The 16,520-nt window shown below is 46.8% G+C and overlaps 1 protein-coding gene across 1 annotated transcript in view; it reads left to right on the top strand.

Moving 5' to 3' along the window:
* The first annotated feature begins 1,190 nt into the window (after window positions 1–1,190).
* The window catches only part of C8H10orf90 (chromosome 8 C10orf90 homolog), a 216,830-nt gene continuing 201,500 nt past the window's right edge, over window positions 1,191–16,520 (top strand). Inside the window, exon 1 of the mRNA XM_036898997.2 lies at window positions 1,191–1,975. Within this exon, the coding sequence (XP_036754892.2) occupies window positions 1,736–1,975 (240 nt within the window). The 5' untranslated portion in view covers window positions 1,191–1,735. The remainder of the gene's footprint in view (window positions 1,976–16,520) is intronic.

The following is a 16,520-nucleotide window of genomic DNA, read 5'->3' as shown; positions in this document are numbered from 1 at the left end:
GCAGGTGGCTCTCAGCAGAGGCCAGGCGACCCTCAGTGTGAGCCCCCCACTTCTGGTCTCAAGGCAGCTGGGTTGGGCAGTTGGGTGGCTTCTGCATTGCCCAAGATCCTTCAGTGTGCTGCGGCAATGGGAAAGACTTCGTTATTATTATTATTTTTACCAGGCTTATAGGAGCTGCTGGATGGGACAGATGGATACCAGCCAGAGCTTGTTTAAATGGCGACTGTCAGGATGCAGGGAAGGGCCCTCACTGGCCACAAGGAGGCGAGTGGATGCCCTCTTCCTTTGCTGTCCTTGCTGAATTTTAATTTATTCATTGCTCTCCCAGATGTCTTTATCACGGAGCTTCCAGATCCAATGTAGCGCCCCGTGTGTGACTTGCTGGCAAGTGCCAGTTCAAGCTCACATCTTGGTTGCGTTGCATTTCCGTGGGAACCGTGTCTGTCATCAGGTGGGTCTTGACATCCTCACTGACACCCTCGGTGGAACCACGGTTCTGGGCTGGGGCCCAATGTTCTGTATCAGGAAAGTCATTCCGAGCCACTTCCTGACTCAGCTTCCCCTGTAGCTGGCAGCGTGGGGCAGGAGGATATCCAAGGTGGCATCTTGGTGAAGGCCGACAGGGAGTCACCCGCAGAGATGAGTCCTGGTGTGCGCTCAGGGCACAGCCACGGTGCTTGTCATTGGCTTTCTCCTGGCCCAGACTCTGTTCAAGGCTTGTCATTTCCACCTCTAAATTACTTGGTTAACAGAAATGGTACCAACACATGAAATGAAATGGAAAGAAGCATGTATCATACCTCTTGACCATATGGCTCAGAACCCAGTAGTTTTCAGCGTTGTGTAAATCTACTATGTTATATGTGCAGAGATAACTATGCAAAATAATTTGGGCAGAAGACACGCAGCTCTCCTTTGGAAATGGGGTCTGCTACACTCTGCTCTTTTCTTATTATTTCACTCACCTGATTCTGCCAATGTCCCTGTGAGGTATTATTATTACAGTTTTCCTTGTGGGGAACCTGAGGCCCAGGGTGGTGACTCAGTAGCAGAGCCTTCATCTAAGCCAGAGCACCCCCCTCCCCCAAGAGGGACACACAGGGCTGCCCCACAGAGCACCGCTGTCCCATGGCGCCTTGCAGCCATCATGTTCTCTGTGCTGGAGTTCTCTTTCAATGACTGTGTTTCTTGTCTTCTCCAGGGCTGAGGTCACTCTTCTTGCCCGTAGGACTCTGCACTTGTTCCTTTCACTCCTGGCAGGAAAAAAGCAAGAACTCTGAAAAGCAGCGATTATCACTCTGCTTCCTTTGCACAGCCCTGTAAATAATTTATTTGGATTTGAGGGGCCTGAGACCAAAAGCATACTGAACCTCTCTGTAAATGGGTGGCTTCTGTGCTCAGAGCTTGAAGGCAGCTGCAAAGAGAAAAGTGCCTGTGAAATCAGAGAAGACTTGAAGTGACGGGAGAACAGGTGGAAGTCCTGGAGACAGATGGACAGCAGCAAGACGCAGCCTTTTTACAGCACGTAAAGGTCACCCACGAGGTTTCCACATACACGTCCTGTGCACTTTGCATCTGGGACTTGGAAACAACCGGCTCTGGTGTTGGAAAACACCAGGAGAGGTCCAAGCTGGGGCGCTTCCCAAGCCCCTCCTGCTGTACTGAATACCTGGATAAAACAAAGCCAGTTGTGTTCTCTGGGCTCGCCAGTTGAAGTCACAAGATTCCGAGTATCATGCAGCACCCTGGAATTCCTACAAAAGCTCGTCAGAGGGGGTATGCTGTTTGCCGCGAGGAAGCGACCGTGCACCGGACTTTTCAGATAAAAACGTTCAGTACAGAGTTGAAGAACCATGTGATGTTCATGGATTTTGTTAAGAGTAACTGGTTTCCCTCCCAGAGAAGAGCCAAAGTTTGTGTCGTCCACAGGTATCAAGGCCTGAAGACAGCTGAGCAGGCAGCCAGCAGATATGAGGTAGGCTGAATCTGGGCAGGGAGCGGGGTACACATCTAATCCAGAGAAAGAGGGGCCTTCCTCATCAGACAGTTCAGGTGTTTTATCTGAGCTAGTAAATTAATCAACTCTTGGTGGTTTTCCCTAAGCAATTTGGAAAAGACTTTCCCATCTCTTTATTTCAGTTTTTGAAATTGGGGGAGGGAGGAGAAGCATATTGGGGGACATAATTTACACAAGGCTGCATTTACAAGCACTTCATAGTGACTACTGAGTTAGTTCGTTTCCACATTTAGAAGTGGCAGCATGTTCCTATGAATTAAATATTCTTGGCTCTGTATGTTTGTAATCATCTGTCTTTAAATTCCTATTTGTTTGCTGATGTGTTCTGCAGAAGAATATGTATGACTTGCCTTGATTGACTTAAAATAGAATGACTTAAGTTAGGCCGGTAAGAGTGGTCTTTTATTTTTTGAGGGTGAGCTCTAATTTTTTAGCAGAAGCTACTCTGTGGGGGGAAAAAAGAGGTTTAGAGTGCCAAAATGAGATAAACACATCGTTCTGAAACATATTTGTATTCTGCAACTAGTATAAGCCACAAGCAGTTATCTTTCAGAAAGTAAACACGCATGAAATCTGATTAGCTCTTTATTGTACATGGAATAAATTATGAATGACATTGTAATTGACTCTCATAGAGCTCACTTACCCATCTCTTCTGATGAATGGAATGTGCCAATTGCTAATGTTTTATGAAAAGGCATCCTCTCTGAACATTGATACAGTTGCTAGGAGGGCCTTCCCAGGGACGCAGGCAGGTGCTCCAGATCTTTTGTTCTCCACACTGGGTCCCTTATTCCAGGGCAATGTGAGAACCCGTCCTGCAGGGCTCAAGGCTGGTTTCTTCCAGTTCCAGCCCTGGGATTGTGAATTTCCATGCTCACAACAGAGATATAAAGGCCACAGAAATAATGGTGTTAATTAAATTCAGTAATAGTTGTTCATTAGTTCATTGCCCAATCAACTAGAGCAAAAGGTGTGCAATTTAGAATACAATTGAAAGAAACCAGAGTTATTATGATTCACAGGTAGTTAATTGGATGGGGACAAAACTTTATCATTGTATAATTTTCACTGAGGTTATTTTTCAGTCATCCAGAGACAGGAAAAACTTGTTGAATTACATCATTTTGCATTTTACAAAGGTGATCATGGCTCTATTTTAACCCCTAAATGTCAAAGAGCAGCATTTGTGTTCTCATTTTTTTGTGTGTGCATAAAACTTCATTTATTCTTACAGCAACATTGAAGCTAACGGATGTAGAGAAGTGCGTCTTGGCAGGAGGCTGTAGAAAGCATCAAGTGTACCGACAGGCAGGGCCACCACTTCTGTTGTGGCCAAACTCCATTACCAGCTACGGGTAACAGCTGAGTCGCACGTCTGCTGCTTGAATGCAGCTGAAGTCTAAAGTCTGATGTTAAAATGAGCCCAAGGTCCCCTTGCACGGCAGTCAGGCTGGTCAGCTGGGCAGGCCTCACTGTGTCTGCAGTTTGAGAGGGGGTCCAGCAGATGAATCTGCTCAAGGGCCGGCCAAGTTAGAAAACCATCAGATAGGATCTGTGCCTGCTGGCCCTGTAAATTCCCAGCTGTGCTCTTTTAGAAGCAACATTTCAGAATTTAAAATATTCCACAGCCATTGAACTGCTCTTCACGTTATTCTCACTGGGACATGTCAGCACCGTTTAGATTAGCAAACCAGGAGGAAGCCAACTTCTTTGCTCACTTTCCAAGCTGAACTGTCAAGAGAGCCCAATTAACAGCCTCAGGTCCTGTTGGACTTGGCCCAGTGACCCTTCTCCCTCACCAGCACCAAGGCCATCGGTTAACCTGTTGGGGCTTTGACCATAAAGAACCTGATGGGGTGAAAAATGAGCAAGGTCGCTGGGATGAACTCTCAATGCACAAAGGTGCTAAAGAAACTGGCTGTTTCACCAGTAAAAGTGAGTTCTGGAGGTTCTGTTTCTGTAAAAACTTTATGGAGCTCAAGTCTCCTTGAGTTGAGTTTAAGGTCTAAGACTGGCATTTTTCTAAAACTGTGGCCATAGTCCTGCTCTGTATGAATGCTTGTAGATGCTGCCTCTCACCTGGGACAAGCAGTGAGCCAGCCTAACTCTGGCCCAGGGATGGTCCAGCCACACCCATTCCCCTACTTAAACAGCCTTTTCGTAGGAACATGAGCAGACCTGTTATATGGAGGGATGTGGTAGGATTGGAAGCAGATGGTGGTGTGGGTGCTGGCCATCCTTGTCTCCATATTTTCAAAGCCTTGATCCCTCCTGACTCCCAAATGCCCAAAACCATTGAAAACATAATATGTGAAGGGCCTTTCTCCCCCCACATACATATCTAGTAAATTTTAAACATCAAAATATCCATAACTGGGTAATAGGAGGGACCAGTATTTGAGTTCTGGTTGCTGCCACAAGTGTGCCCACATCCTGAGATTCCCTATGAAGCAGAGCGTGGATGGTCTCACCAGCTGGAGGCCGGGAAAGCATGTAGGATTCAGAGAAGTGCTTGCATCTCCCCGAGTTTGAATGTGAGTCGGCATCTCCCGACTGATTGTTGAGACCTTTCTGATGATTCGGCACTGGCTGGGGCATGCAATCCGAGTCTCGCCCATCCGTCTTCTAGAGGTGACAGTTTCTGACATGTTTAATCATGTGATGAGCCAGGGAAAGGTTCTGTGTTTGGTAATTGCCATCCGGCCATGCTTCTTATATTTCCCCAAACCCTTACTATTTCCATCTCCCCTTCCTACTCATCCTTTTCTCTCCCCCACTCCCCAGATCTGGCCAGGGATGCTCAGTTCTGGCTGAATACAAGAACCAGGACAATTTTGATTTTAATTTGAATTTTTTGATATGCAAAAAATTGTACATATTTAATGTATACATTTTGATGAGTGGACGTATGCATACACACATGATGCCATCACCATCATCAAGGTACTAACCACATCTGCCACCGCTAAGGATTTCCATGAGTTCTTCTCTTTGTTTTTGTTTTTTGGTGATAAGAACACTTAACACGACATCTGTCCTCTCCACATTGTCTTCAAGTACACAATACGGCATCAGTTACAGGCCCGCTGTTGTGTAGCAGAACTCCAGAGCCATCTGTCTTGTGTAACCGAAGAGTCATACACATTTCCCCTCCCCAAGGCCCTGGCAACCACTGTTCTATCTTCTGCTTCCATGAATTTGACTAGTTCAGATATGTCCTGTAAGTGGAATCATGCACTATTTGCCTTTCTGTGACTGGATTATTTCACTGAGCATAATGTCTTAGTTTCATCCACGTTGTTGCAAATTTTAGGATTTCCTCCTTTTTTAAGGCTGAATAATATTCCATTTATGTATATGTTGCATCTTCTTTATTCATTCATCTGCTGATGGACTTTTAGGTTGTTTCCTCTGGTGAACTTTGAAGAGCTACAGATGCCTGTAGCCCAGCCAAGGCTGCTGTGCCCCAGAGGGGGTGTCTGGCTTTGCTGTACTCCTGTAAAAAGCACTGTAAAAAGCACTGAGGCTCAGTAGCTTGAGAACAGTTGGTCCTTTTGAGGCTTATTTTTCAGCAGACTTCAGTCCAGAGCAGTGGTTCTCAATCAGGGATGATTCTGTTCATCCCCCTCCCCCCACATCTGGAAGATGCTTAGTAATGTCTGGAGACATTTTTGATTATGACAACCTGGGGAAGATGCCACTGGTACCTCCTGGGTAGGGGCCAGCCATGTTGATAAAAATCCTGCAATTCCGGGGACAGTCCCCTGTTCCTGCCAACAAGGAGTAACTGGACTGAAATGTCCATAAAGTAGAGGCTGAGAAATTCTGGTCTAGGGCTGATTTAGTCCCACTCTTAAGGCATGACCCCAACGAGGACTCTATTCATGGCTCATGTATATGAGATCTTTCCACCAGGGCCAGTGGCAGCATGAACTGGTTCCAGCTCTGGGCAAGGTCCTGGGAGTGTCTGACCTCCTGCCTCCTGGTAGTTCTCTTCCTGGTTTTGGCTTGTATTTTCTCTCAAGCATGTGCGGTATTCAGCCAAAGACTTGACGGACCCCTTGCAGGCCACTAGACCTGTCTTTCCTTATAGTTCTTTCCTCTTCAGTATTTGGACCCACGAATCCTCACTGCCACAGCCTCCCTGGGTTCCGATCTCTGCCTCCTCCACTCAGGGAGACCCTGGACTCTGCCCCCTTCCGGACACACAGCTGGGAAACTGCCTCCAGGTTGGGGTCATTTAGGGCTCACCTCTCTGGTTTTCCTTCCTTCTGAGATCACAGCCCCACACTGATGTTGTCCAGTTTCTGGAGACCACTGCTTCATAGCTTCTGCCTGCTTACTCCATCGTGTCTGGAAGTAGAAGTGTCTCCCCTGGTGGAGTCCCCCCAGGGTGGGGAAATGCCACTCTGGGCTCTGGTGAATGTTGCCCAGTGCTTGGGGTGAGCCCTTAGGATATAGAAATAAAAGTGCTCAGGTTTTAAGTGCTTGGGCTTCAAGATAACTTTATTCAGGGGATAAAGAAGTCACTAAGACCAGACGGTAAGTGAAACACATCCCCTTTTTTCTCATAGTTACCAAAAGATGCAAAACAATGCATCTAGGTCCAGTCCAAGCTGAGAGGTTTAGCCAGTGAGAGTCTTCGGAGACTCGCCTTCCTTCCTGAGGTCTTGGCCTCCCAGCACGGTTTCTGCTGGTGGCTCTGGCCACGGTGAGGACACAGAGCCTCCACAATGAGCATGGTTGGGGTCAGGCTGTTTCACAATGGACAATAAATATTTCAGTTCGCTTTGCCACCCCGCGAGCGGGGCAGGGACCCCTGCTTCATCCCCGGGAGCTGCCGCCTGCCTGAGCGCTTCCTCACCACTTCTCTCCAACACCTCGGCCACTCACCCGGGTCGGTAGTGGCTGGCAGCCACCCTGCAAAGGCAGGAGGAGGGAAGTCCAAGGGGTGAAGGATGAAATGAGCACCCTTTGGTCTCAGTGCTGCCCACTCGCCATATTCTACGGCCCTCCCTGCCCCTGCTAATGCCAGCCTGGCCATCGGAGGGCAGGGTCCCGACACTAGTTTTGTTGCATCTGGCAGCACATCTGGTCCCTGAGTTCTCCAAACGTACCGCACTGTGAATGTTTTATTATAGGCCAAGAGCTTTTGAGATCATTTGCAGCCAAGTCTCATGAGGTCATTTTGGCCAGTTTCCATCAGGAAATTGGGCATGAGTTGGGGGACCATGTCTACATTTCAGCCAAGCTGAGTTAGGGGAGATGGTCAAGGGAAGGTGGAGTGACTAAGGGTGGGGGCACTGGACCAAGTCTTTCCAGGGTCTTGTTAGCTGAGTGACCTTGGCAAGTTCTGGACCCCTCTGATCCTCACTTGTGGTCATAAGACCCATAAAGACATCTTATTTGCTGGGGGTATCGAGGGAGATAATCTATATAAAGGGCTGAGCCTTCAGCCTGGCAAGGAGGCAGCATGCCATAAAAGCGAGTCATTGGTATCTAAGTTCCAATATGCCTTTTTCTGCCATCCGCAACCCTGCCACAGGGCCATGGCATGAAGACATGGCTTTAAGGATGCTGCCCTCATGCAAGCAGTCCTGTTTAAATTGGGATGAACACTCCCTTCCTGCCTGCCCTGCACTCAGAATGCCAGGGGGCAGGGACCTCTGGCCTTCTGTACCCCTGGCTCAGGGTAATAGCCATTCTCCAAGCAGCCCAGAGAGTAGTCACTGAATTGGCCCCGAGCTGAACGCATCGGTTCTACTCAGACCCTGCCCCGTCCTGTGGCCGGCTGCAGACTCCCTCCTGGACAAGAGACTGTTGAGAGTGTGAGCCCCTCCTTATCACCTACCTCCTCCTGATAAAGCCCCACCTAAGGCCGGAGGGGTTAATAGGGAGCATGTCATGGAAGATGCACCCTCCCTGTGGAGTCATACAGGAATCTACGTGGGGTTTGCTACCTCATAAAGGATGAAATGGCTCTCACACTTTCGTGTCCTCTAGAATCCTCAGGAGAACTTTCCAAAAATGCAGACCCCTCAGCTCTGAGACAGGTGGGGTCCAGAAATCTCTGTTTTTAACATGAAACCCAGGGGAGTCTGATGCAGGGCAAACCCTGATCTGGAAGTTCCAGGGCCAGTATTTTCCAACCTCATAAGCCATAGGGAAAAAGGACAAAGAAGCTCACGTGACTTGCCTGCGTTGAGAAAGCCAGTGTGAAGGGGGAGTGGGATGGGCTCGGAGAGGGGAGCGGCTGGACCACTGTGTGCAAGGAGCATCGGGCCCGGCTGAACAAAAGGGCTCTCGCCGGATCCCTGAATTGCCTCATTGATCCCAGCACAGCTGCATGAGGCACGTGAGCCCTGTTTTTCCAGAGACAGTTCTGTGAAGCCCAGACAGTCGATGAGGCTGAGCAGGGACAGTTAGGAGGGGCAGGAGGTCCCGCCTGACTTGTGACCTGCTCTGAGGTTGTGCTTCTTGGGTGGTGTTGGGGAGAAGGTGGGGAAGCAGCGCTTGTTCTGACAGCAGCAACTGTGGCCAGGGGATTCAGAGTCGACCTCAGAGTCACTCGTGGTAGACTCAAGTGGCAAGAGACAGTCACGGGGTCCTCGGAGTCTCCCTCTCTCCTGCTTTCGGCTCCTCTCCTTCCTGTGGCTCCTTCGCCAAGCACCTGCTTCCAGTTCCTTGTTCCCACATGGATTCCCATCACCCTCTGTCTTTGCTGTTCAGGTTTCTCCCTTCCCAGTGAAGCAGGTGGGCAGGTGGGTTGAAGAGGAAATATTGCACTGGCTTATTTTTTAAAATACATATGCAGGGCCCACTATGTGCCAAGAACTGCGCTAGGGGCTGGGACACAGAGGTCCAGAAGGCAGGGTTCCTGCCCCTGCTCGTCTGCTGCTGAGGGGGGCAGCCAGCCCAGTGAGCACAAGCTGTTGACCCAAGAACTCAGCAAGTAGGGCAGGGAAAGAGGCTTTGGGCCTGTTCTTCATGGAACATTGGGAGATTTCTACACCCAGCCGGGAGAGTGAGAATATAGGGTAGGACTGAAGAAGGGGAAGACATTTCAAGCAGAAGGTGATTTGTGGGTGGTGGCCCAGGAAGGCAGAACCTGAAAAGAATCCAGCAGTATCTAGAATTGTAGCTAGAATCTGCAGGGCACAATTCCTGAGAGGAGGGAGCCAGGCAGAAAAAGACCTCCAGATGTTGGCTTCATGTTCCCTTGAGTCTGTAGCTGAAAACCAGTCTGTGCTGTGAAACGTCATGAGGCCAAAAAACAGCTGGCAGGGCAAGAACGGTTCTTGGGAAACCGTAAGATGAGCAATTCTCGGCGCTCATTCAGGGCCACGGGCCATTCAAGTTCCCCACTATTCACAGTGTGGAGACCTCACTGAATATGGGAGGAATTCAGTAGACGATCTAGAAGGGTCATGCCTTGGAAGTATGCTAAATTAGCCCTAGGTTAAATCTATAGATTTAATCCACCCTATAACAATCTGAAAACAGTTCTCAAAAGAATCAGGTTGTTCCTCAAGTAGTTTAACTGCCTGTCAGAACAAAGTTTAGCACTCTTCAAAAGAGTGCAACAAAATCCCGCAAACAATTATATAAAATTAAAAAATATATATTTTTGCCAGCCAGAGATAGCTTACTCAACATTCAAAGAAGCAGAAAACTATGACTCGTGACCAGGAGAAACTGTGATTAGTAGAAACAGATCAATAAATCACAGAGATGATGGATTAGCAAGGACTTTTTAAAAGCTATTTCAAATACTATATTGTTTTCTGTTTGAATTAAATTAAAGATATCACCATAATGGGAAGAGAAACAGTTGATATAAAAATGAACCAAGTAGAACTTATAGAGAAAAAAAAATGACACTGTCTGAAATGGAAATTTTACTAGATGGGATTAACAAGAAATTTGATATTACTGAAGAAAAAAATCAGTGAAATTTCTAAACTGAAGATGACAGAGAGAGAGAGAGAAAACAGAATCTGAGTGACCTATGGGACAATATCAGTATCAAGAGATCCAACACACATATAGTAAGAGTCTCAGAAAGAGTTGAAGAGTGGGAAGGGGCTGAGGTGGAAAAAGGATTTGAAAGAAATGACAGCAGAAAATTTTCCAAATTTAGTGGGACATGTGTCAAAGCATTGCTTGTCAGGTATATGTATATAGCAGAAGCCAGATCATTGACTGGCCCACATCATGGTAAAGAGTACATATTTCAGTGTCCCCAACAAGGGGGTCCTCAGGGTGATCAGTCAGGGTTCTCTGGTCCAGAGAATATGTTTGATTTCTTGTGGTCAACCTTTGTGGATTAACTGAAGTAGTTTGTTTATTTACTTATGACTGAGATAAGATCAATTTAGTGTAGGACCATAGCTTATTTCAGCTCTGATTGGTTACTAGAAAAAGGCAAAACAATCTGGTGGATGCTATCTATTATTCAAATTATCACACACTTGGCAGCTTAAAACAATGCCTGTGTAGTATTTCATGGTTTTGTAGGTTGTAAGTCCTGGTGTGGGTTGGCTGGACCCTCTGCTTAGGATCTTTTGCTTGTTGAATTGAGGTGTCAGATGAGGCTGTGATCTCATCTGAGGCTCAGAGTCCTCTTCCAAGATCCTTGCTTATTGTCAAAATTCATTTCCTTCTGGTTGTAGGACTGAAGCCCTCATTTTCTTGGTGGCTGTCAGCTGGCAGTCTCAGCAGCTCTAAGCTGTCCTTGGGCCCTTACCATGTGGCTGCAGCCATAGGCAGTTAACAACATGTTTATTGGCCTCTTCAAGGCCAGCAGGCTGCTTTGAGTCTGGCTGCTTTTAAAGACACACCTGATTAGGTCAGGCTCACCTGGTATAATCTTCCTTTTGATGAACTCAACATCAACTGATTAGCTGCCTTCATTACATTGGTGAAACCTTTTTGTCACATAACATAACTTAATGATAGCCCATCATATTCATAGGGTCTGCTCACACCCAAAGGAAAGAGAACCATGGGACACATGCACCAAGGGGTGTTCTCCCTACAGCAGTGTATTTTTAATTTTTATATTTGCACAGGAAAGGAAATAAAAGGAGTCCTTGGAATGGGAGACATGTGGAGTGGAGCCTCTGTCTAGGAGCTCCGTGAGGAAAGGTGCCCTTGTGTATGCCCTAGTTCACCACTGTGCCCCCGGATCAGCCTTCAAGAAACACTGTGCGATACACGTATGAGTAAATGAATGAATGAGTGAATGGATGAATGAGTGAATGGATGGATGGATAAACAAATGAGCATGAGGTGTGTTTTAGATGAAAACCTGGGGCCAAGGCAAATGATGGCTGATGACTTTGTGTGTATAAGAGGTCTGCCTCTGATTCGATGCTTATATTAGGCTCTCTTACAGATTCACTCATTCTTCAGTGATTAACAGACATCAACAGATAGCCATCAGCTCTAGTTCTTCCCAGTGAAGCCCCAAAATAGAGGTCACTCTATTTATCACCCTTTTCATTATTCAAATTCCAAATAGGGAAATTGTTCAATTTCCTCTCTCTGAGCCTAATTTGTATCCCTTCTCCATCCAGAAAGGACTTTGTGACAACTCCAAAAATAAGTATCCTGGGAAACATCCAGGATTTAGGAATAATAATGTATCAGAGAAACAAACAGGGCTGAAGACAAATGGAACAATCATTTCCTTAAAAGACACAACAAATTGCTGGCCATTTGGTATTGCAGACGGGAAACTTCTTCCCGGCAGAGCAGCCCGCAGCCGCGGTGAGTGGGCTGACCCGGCGGCGCCTGTGTGGCAGGGTTCAGAGGCATCTGACCCGGAGCTCTCCTTACAGAAATTTCACAAAACCCATTATTTCAGCCACAAATGTGCTCCACTCCTCACTAATGAGTTTGGACACTGCTGGTGTCTCAGCGCTTGGCTCTGGGTTAGCTGCTTCACGTTGCTCCATAGCTGGAGGAAGCCTGCCTAGTGGTGGTGGGCTGCGCCATGTGCCGGCCGGGGTCCACTCTAGATGATGGATGTGCTAAGGGGGCCCGGGAGTGCCTGGGAGACGCGGCGGGCTCCGTCTGCACCGCGCCTTCTCCAGTCACTGATTGGGTATCCCGGAAGAAAGCTGTGTGGGCCTCCCAGTGTGTGCTGGCCACTGTGCGAGCTGTTGACACACAGGGAGCAGAACGTGAAGGCTTTCCATGCGACAGGTCCACAATAAATGGCCACTTACTCAGGTTTGACTGTGGAATTTGTGGGAAGTAGTGCAAAGTGAACATGGGGTCCCCATGTTAAAAAAGGAGGGAAACGTAGTCATTTAAGGTATGGAACAATGTCTTTTTCCTTTCTTCCATGGTCTTTCTCCTGATTTGACATGATGTTTTTTAATTTGATCTTTAATGTTGATTAAGTAAAAAAGAAGAAAGTAATGGTGGCCTCCAAGGGGTGGGGTGGGGGGCAGTCCTGGTTTAGTGGGGAAACAGTTTCCCCATTATTTTTTCTTCTTATTTGGGAGGATGAAAAGTTTCTGGAGCCAGAGTGCTATTGATCATGTTACGTGGTGAATGTACTCAATTGCACTGAATTATTCACATAAAATAGTGAATTTTATGTATATTTTACTGCAAGTTAAAAAAATTCAAGATGGCAGTGTGAAACCCATGGTGGCCCTTCTGAGGACAGACCTCTGTGCATCTGCACAGGTCTCATGCCTGTGAGGCTGATCCTGCATGAACTTATGTTCATAAATGCACCCGACAGTTCTCTCAGTAGGTGAAGAGATCTCTGAGGTCAGTGTCCCATCTTATTTCTCTCACGAACTCTGTGTTTGTTGAATTGAAGCTCTAAGCAAAATTGGAGCTTACTCATGATATGTTTTTAAAAACCAGCCTTGTGAAAGTATCATTTACATACATTAATATTCATGCATCTTAGAAGCATACAGTTCATTTTGTCTTGAGAAATGCAGACAGTCGCGTAACCAGTAGCAGATCATAATGTGGGGCATTCCCACCCCCCCCAGGAAGCTCCCCTGCACCTTCTGCTCTCGTGTCCTCCCCACCTCAGTCCCTGGCGACCAACGATCTGCTTTCTGTCACTTTAGTTCTTCCCGGGCCAGCATGTCTGATGACCGAAATCGTGCAGTGTGCAGTGATAAGTTTCCGTTACCACCGCTGGCATCTTAATTAAATAGATGATGTTCTATGTGGGCGGCAGACAGGTGAGGGCATGGGCCCAGACTTGGGTAAGTTTGTGTTTCTATCTTGACTCTTCCGTTTACCAGTTCTGACTTTGCATGAATTCCTACCTTCTCTGACATCAGTTGCTCCATAGGCAGTATGGAGTTACTGACAGTAGCTTCCTCTGGTGTGCATGCGGGAACCGAGGGAAGGGCTATGCAGATGGCACCGAGGGCAGGGCCCGGCTCAGAGTCAGAGCTCCATAGTGGTTAGCTTTTATCATATTATTATTGATGTTATTATTAACAAGTAATACTGAGAATAACATTTCCTTACCTCCAGAATGGGAGTGTAGTGGGACCTTCCTTCTAGAGTTACCAGGGGGTCACATCATGCCTGTGACGCACATAGCAGGGTGCCAGGCCCTTGGGGAGTGCTCTGTAGTGAAGCTGGGTGTAGCTGTGATTACTGTTCTGTTCTGAAACCATTCAGGGCCCTATTCTGCTATTCCTCCCTAAGTAAAAGCCATCACTTCTAGCTGTGAGACAGGGTGAAAGTCAGCTATAGAAAGAGCTCCTTTTGGATAGCTTTCTGTCAGCTGGGGTAAAACCAAGATGCAAAAAGCAGCCTCCCATGTGAGATAGGCAGGCCTTCTGCCCACAGGCCCAGGGGAAGAGCTCTGTGTGAACAGGCAAACCAGAGAACAGGGGACACAGCAGTCCTTGCTGTTCTCTTGTCTCTGTTCCTTTGAAAGAGGAAAAGCCACAGCAATTGAGTTCAAAGTTGTAGGATGAGTGGGTGATTGAATTCGCAGAACTTTCCCAGGTGTTCCAAAGTCAGGGTAACTCCGTTGTATTTGATTTTGAAGTATTTCAAACAGTTCAGGACTGTAATTGAGGGAAAGTAGACAGTGACAGTAAACAATTACTGGGAGAGAAGCTTCCTCATGGTACAAGAAATGGGTTCCAGTTTCTGGAATCAATCAGCTCAAGGTTTAAAGTAAGGAGAAAATGTTGCAAATGATAGGAAACAGAATAGAACATGCAGAAAGGAATACTTCAGGAATCAGGAGAAATCTGTCTCTTTGATATACAAAATAGTTCAGCTAAATTTGACTTTGTAACTGGGTAATTAACATGCCTATATTATGGACTTATTTTCCCCTCCTGCCTGATGTTTGCCCAGAAATCTCCAGCCAGGAGCTTCATCATCACTGTTCTCATTTATCCATGCAGACAGACAGGGGGGCTGAAGCCACCCTGGTGGGCAAATGAAGAGAGAACTCTGGACCACTCATTAGGTAGGCAGGGGAGGCTGTCTTCCTCCCTGTGTCTCACAAGAGAAGGAATGATCGAAAACAATAAGTCCTCTTTACATTCTGATTTGTCTTATTTTCAAGTCAGAACCCCACCAGACGCCATCCTTGAAAACAAAAGTGAAGGAGAAGCAAGGAGAGATGGAAAGATTGAACGGAGGCATCTTCATTCAGATCCTAACAAGGGAACCATCCTGCCATTCGCAATCAGATAAGGGATATTATCTTGGTAATAAAAGGCAATTGAGAATCTAAATGAAAAATCTAATGCTTTTCATGCTGATTTATTTTAGATTAGAAAACGTTAAACCAGATGTAAACATGAAGAGACGAGGCATGAAGAGGGCCCCGCGGCAGAGTGATGAATCTCAGTTCTGAGTTATTACAGGTGCAGGCCTGCATTAACCAGAAAATACACTGTTGATCCATAAACTGCTCTGACATTAATTATCGTTGCAGAAGAGAGTTCAGAGATTGAATACAAACATGCAATTCTGGCAACCATCAGTCAGGCCTCCAGAGTAGCTGTGGAGAGGGTATTGCAGCTCCCAAAGAGGCCGTGTCAACCCACGGGCGGTCCACCCTGGTACCACCCTGAAACATGCTGCCTGCCTGCCCCTGCAGTGGAACCTCCAGCATCCCCAGGAGAAGACCCTAGGGTGCTGAGACGAAATGGTCCTCTTTCCTTTGAACTCCAGTGTCTGCCATTATCCTAAAGAGGAGGTCCAGTCAAAAATTCACCCGTGGTGTTTGATTCTTGGGTGAGAAACAGATTTGGAGTCCTTCATTTTCTCTACAAACGATGCATGTGTCCAGAGAGGAAAAGTGGAGAGGTGCTGTAGGTGAGGTCCCATGCAGGCCAGGAACTCCTCAACCATTTCCCTCTCTGTCTTCAAAGCCCAGGAACTAACCCCCCCCAACACAAGCGTGTGCACGCACACACACCAATGTGGGGAGAAGGGTCCTGGCTCTGGCATTTTGTATCTCTGTGTCCTAGAGCAAATCATTGCATCTCTCTACACCCCAGAACCCATCTCTGTCAAGTGCAGAGACAATGCCTGTCTTGTGAGGGTAGGACGAGGGGGCATAAAGAAAACCCTACCCCAGGGGCTGTTAAATTCCTTAAGTTCCTGTGGTACTGATGCACAGTGCTCCATCCAGAACTCTTGGGCCAAACGTGATTCAACAAGAATTTCTTCATTTTATTTCGGAAAAGTAATACTGCATAACATTCCCAGCAGGGTCTGAGCTAGCACCCTGTAATTAAGCACACTGATGTTTTTGCAATAAAATGCATGAATATTCACACTAAATGGAATAAATTAATATTATAAATAGCTTCAGGTTAGTTCAGGTAAGGTTGTGCTGTCAGATTACTTTTCTACAAACTCAGAAAAAAACTCCTGGATTTCAGAGCTTTATGGATTTTATAATTGCAGATAAGGGATTATGGGTCTGTAATGTGTATTCAGGTATCTTGAGGGAGAGTCAGTAAATAAACAAAAAAAACCCCAAAAACCAATAACATATTTGCTCATCAGAGCCTAGCTATTATGGCAGGACTTGGGAGGACCACGTGAGAGCACGTGGAAGTTGTTTTGTAAAGCAGTTAATCTTACATAAACAGGTGGTTCTCATGTTGGTGTGCCTGTGATGTTCAGATCTTGCTAACGCTCAGTGGCTGGCTTCTGATGGAATTTATAGATTAATTTGTTGCCAGTGTAATCAGTGTCCTAGTGGGTGTCAGGCGTGACCACTGAATTTCTGCTGGTAGCAGTGCTGTGAGGCTGGGCTCTGCAAGGTGGCAGGTGGCGAGGTGATGTGGATGGAGTGCTAGACCAGGGTCAGGGGGCTGGTGTAGTTGCCAGAGGCAGTATTTTCTTGTTCTTGTGCATTTATCTTATCCTCTCTGGGCCTTGGTTTCTTTATATAAAAGTACTCTCTGTGTTCTGGCCACCTCTCAGGGACTTTGGAGAATCAAAATGAGGTAATGTGTATAAGGGCTTG

This window comes from Manis pentadactyla, chromosome 8, assembly GCF_030020395.1.
Source record: "Manis pentadactyla isolate mManPen7 chromosome 8, mManPen7.hap1, whole genome shotgun sequence".
NCBI lineage: Eukaryota > Metazoa > Chordata > Mammalia > Pholidota > Manidae > Manis > Manis pentadactyla.
The sequence above is the reverse complement of the archived record's forward strand: the minus strand, read 5'-3'. Positions and strand labels throughout refer to the sequence as shown.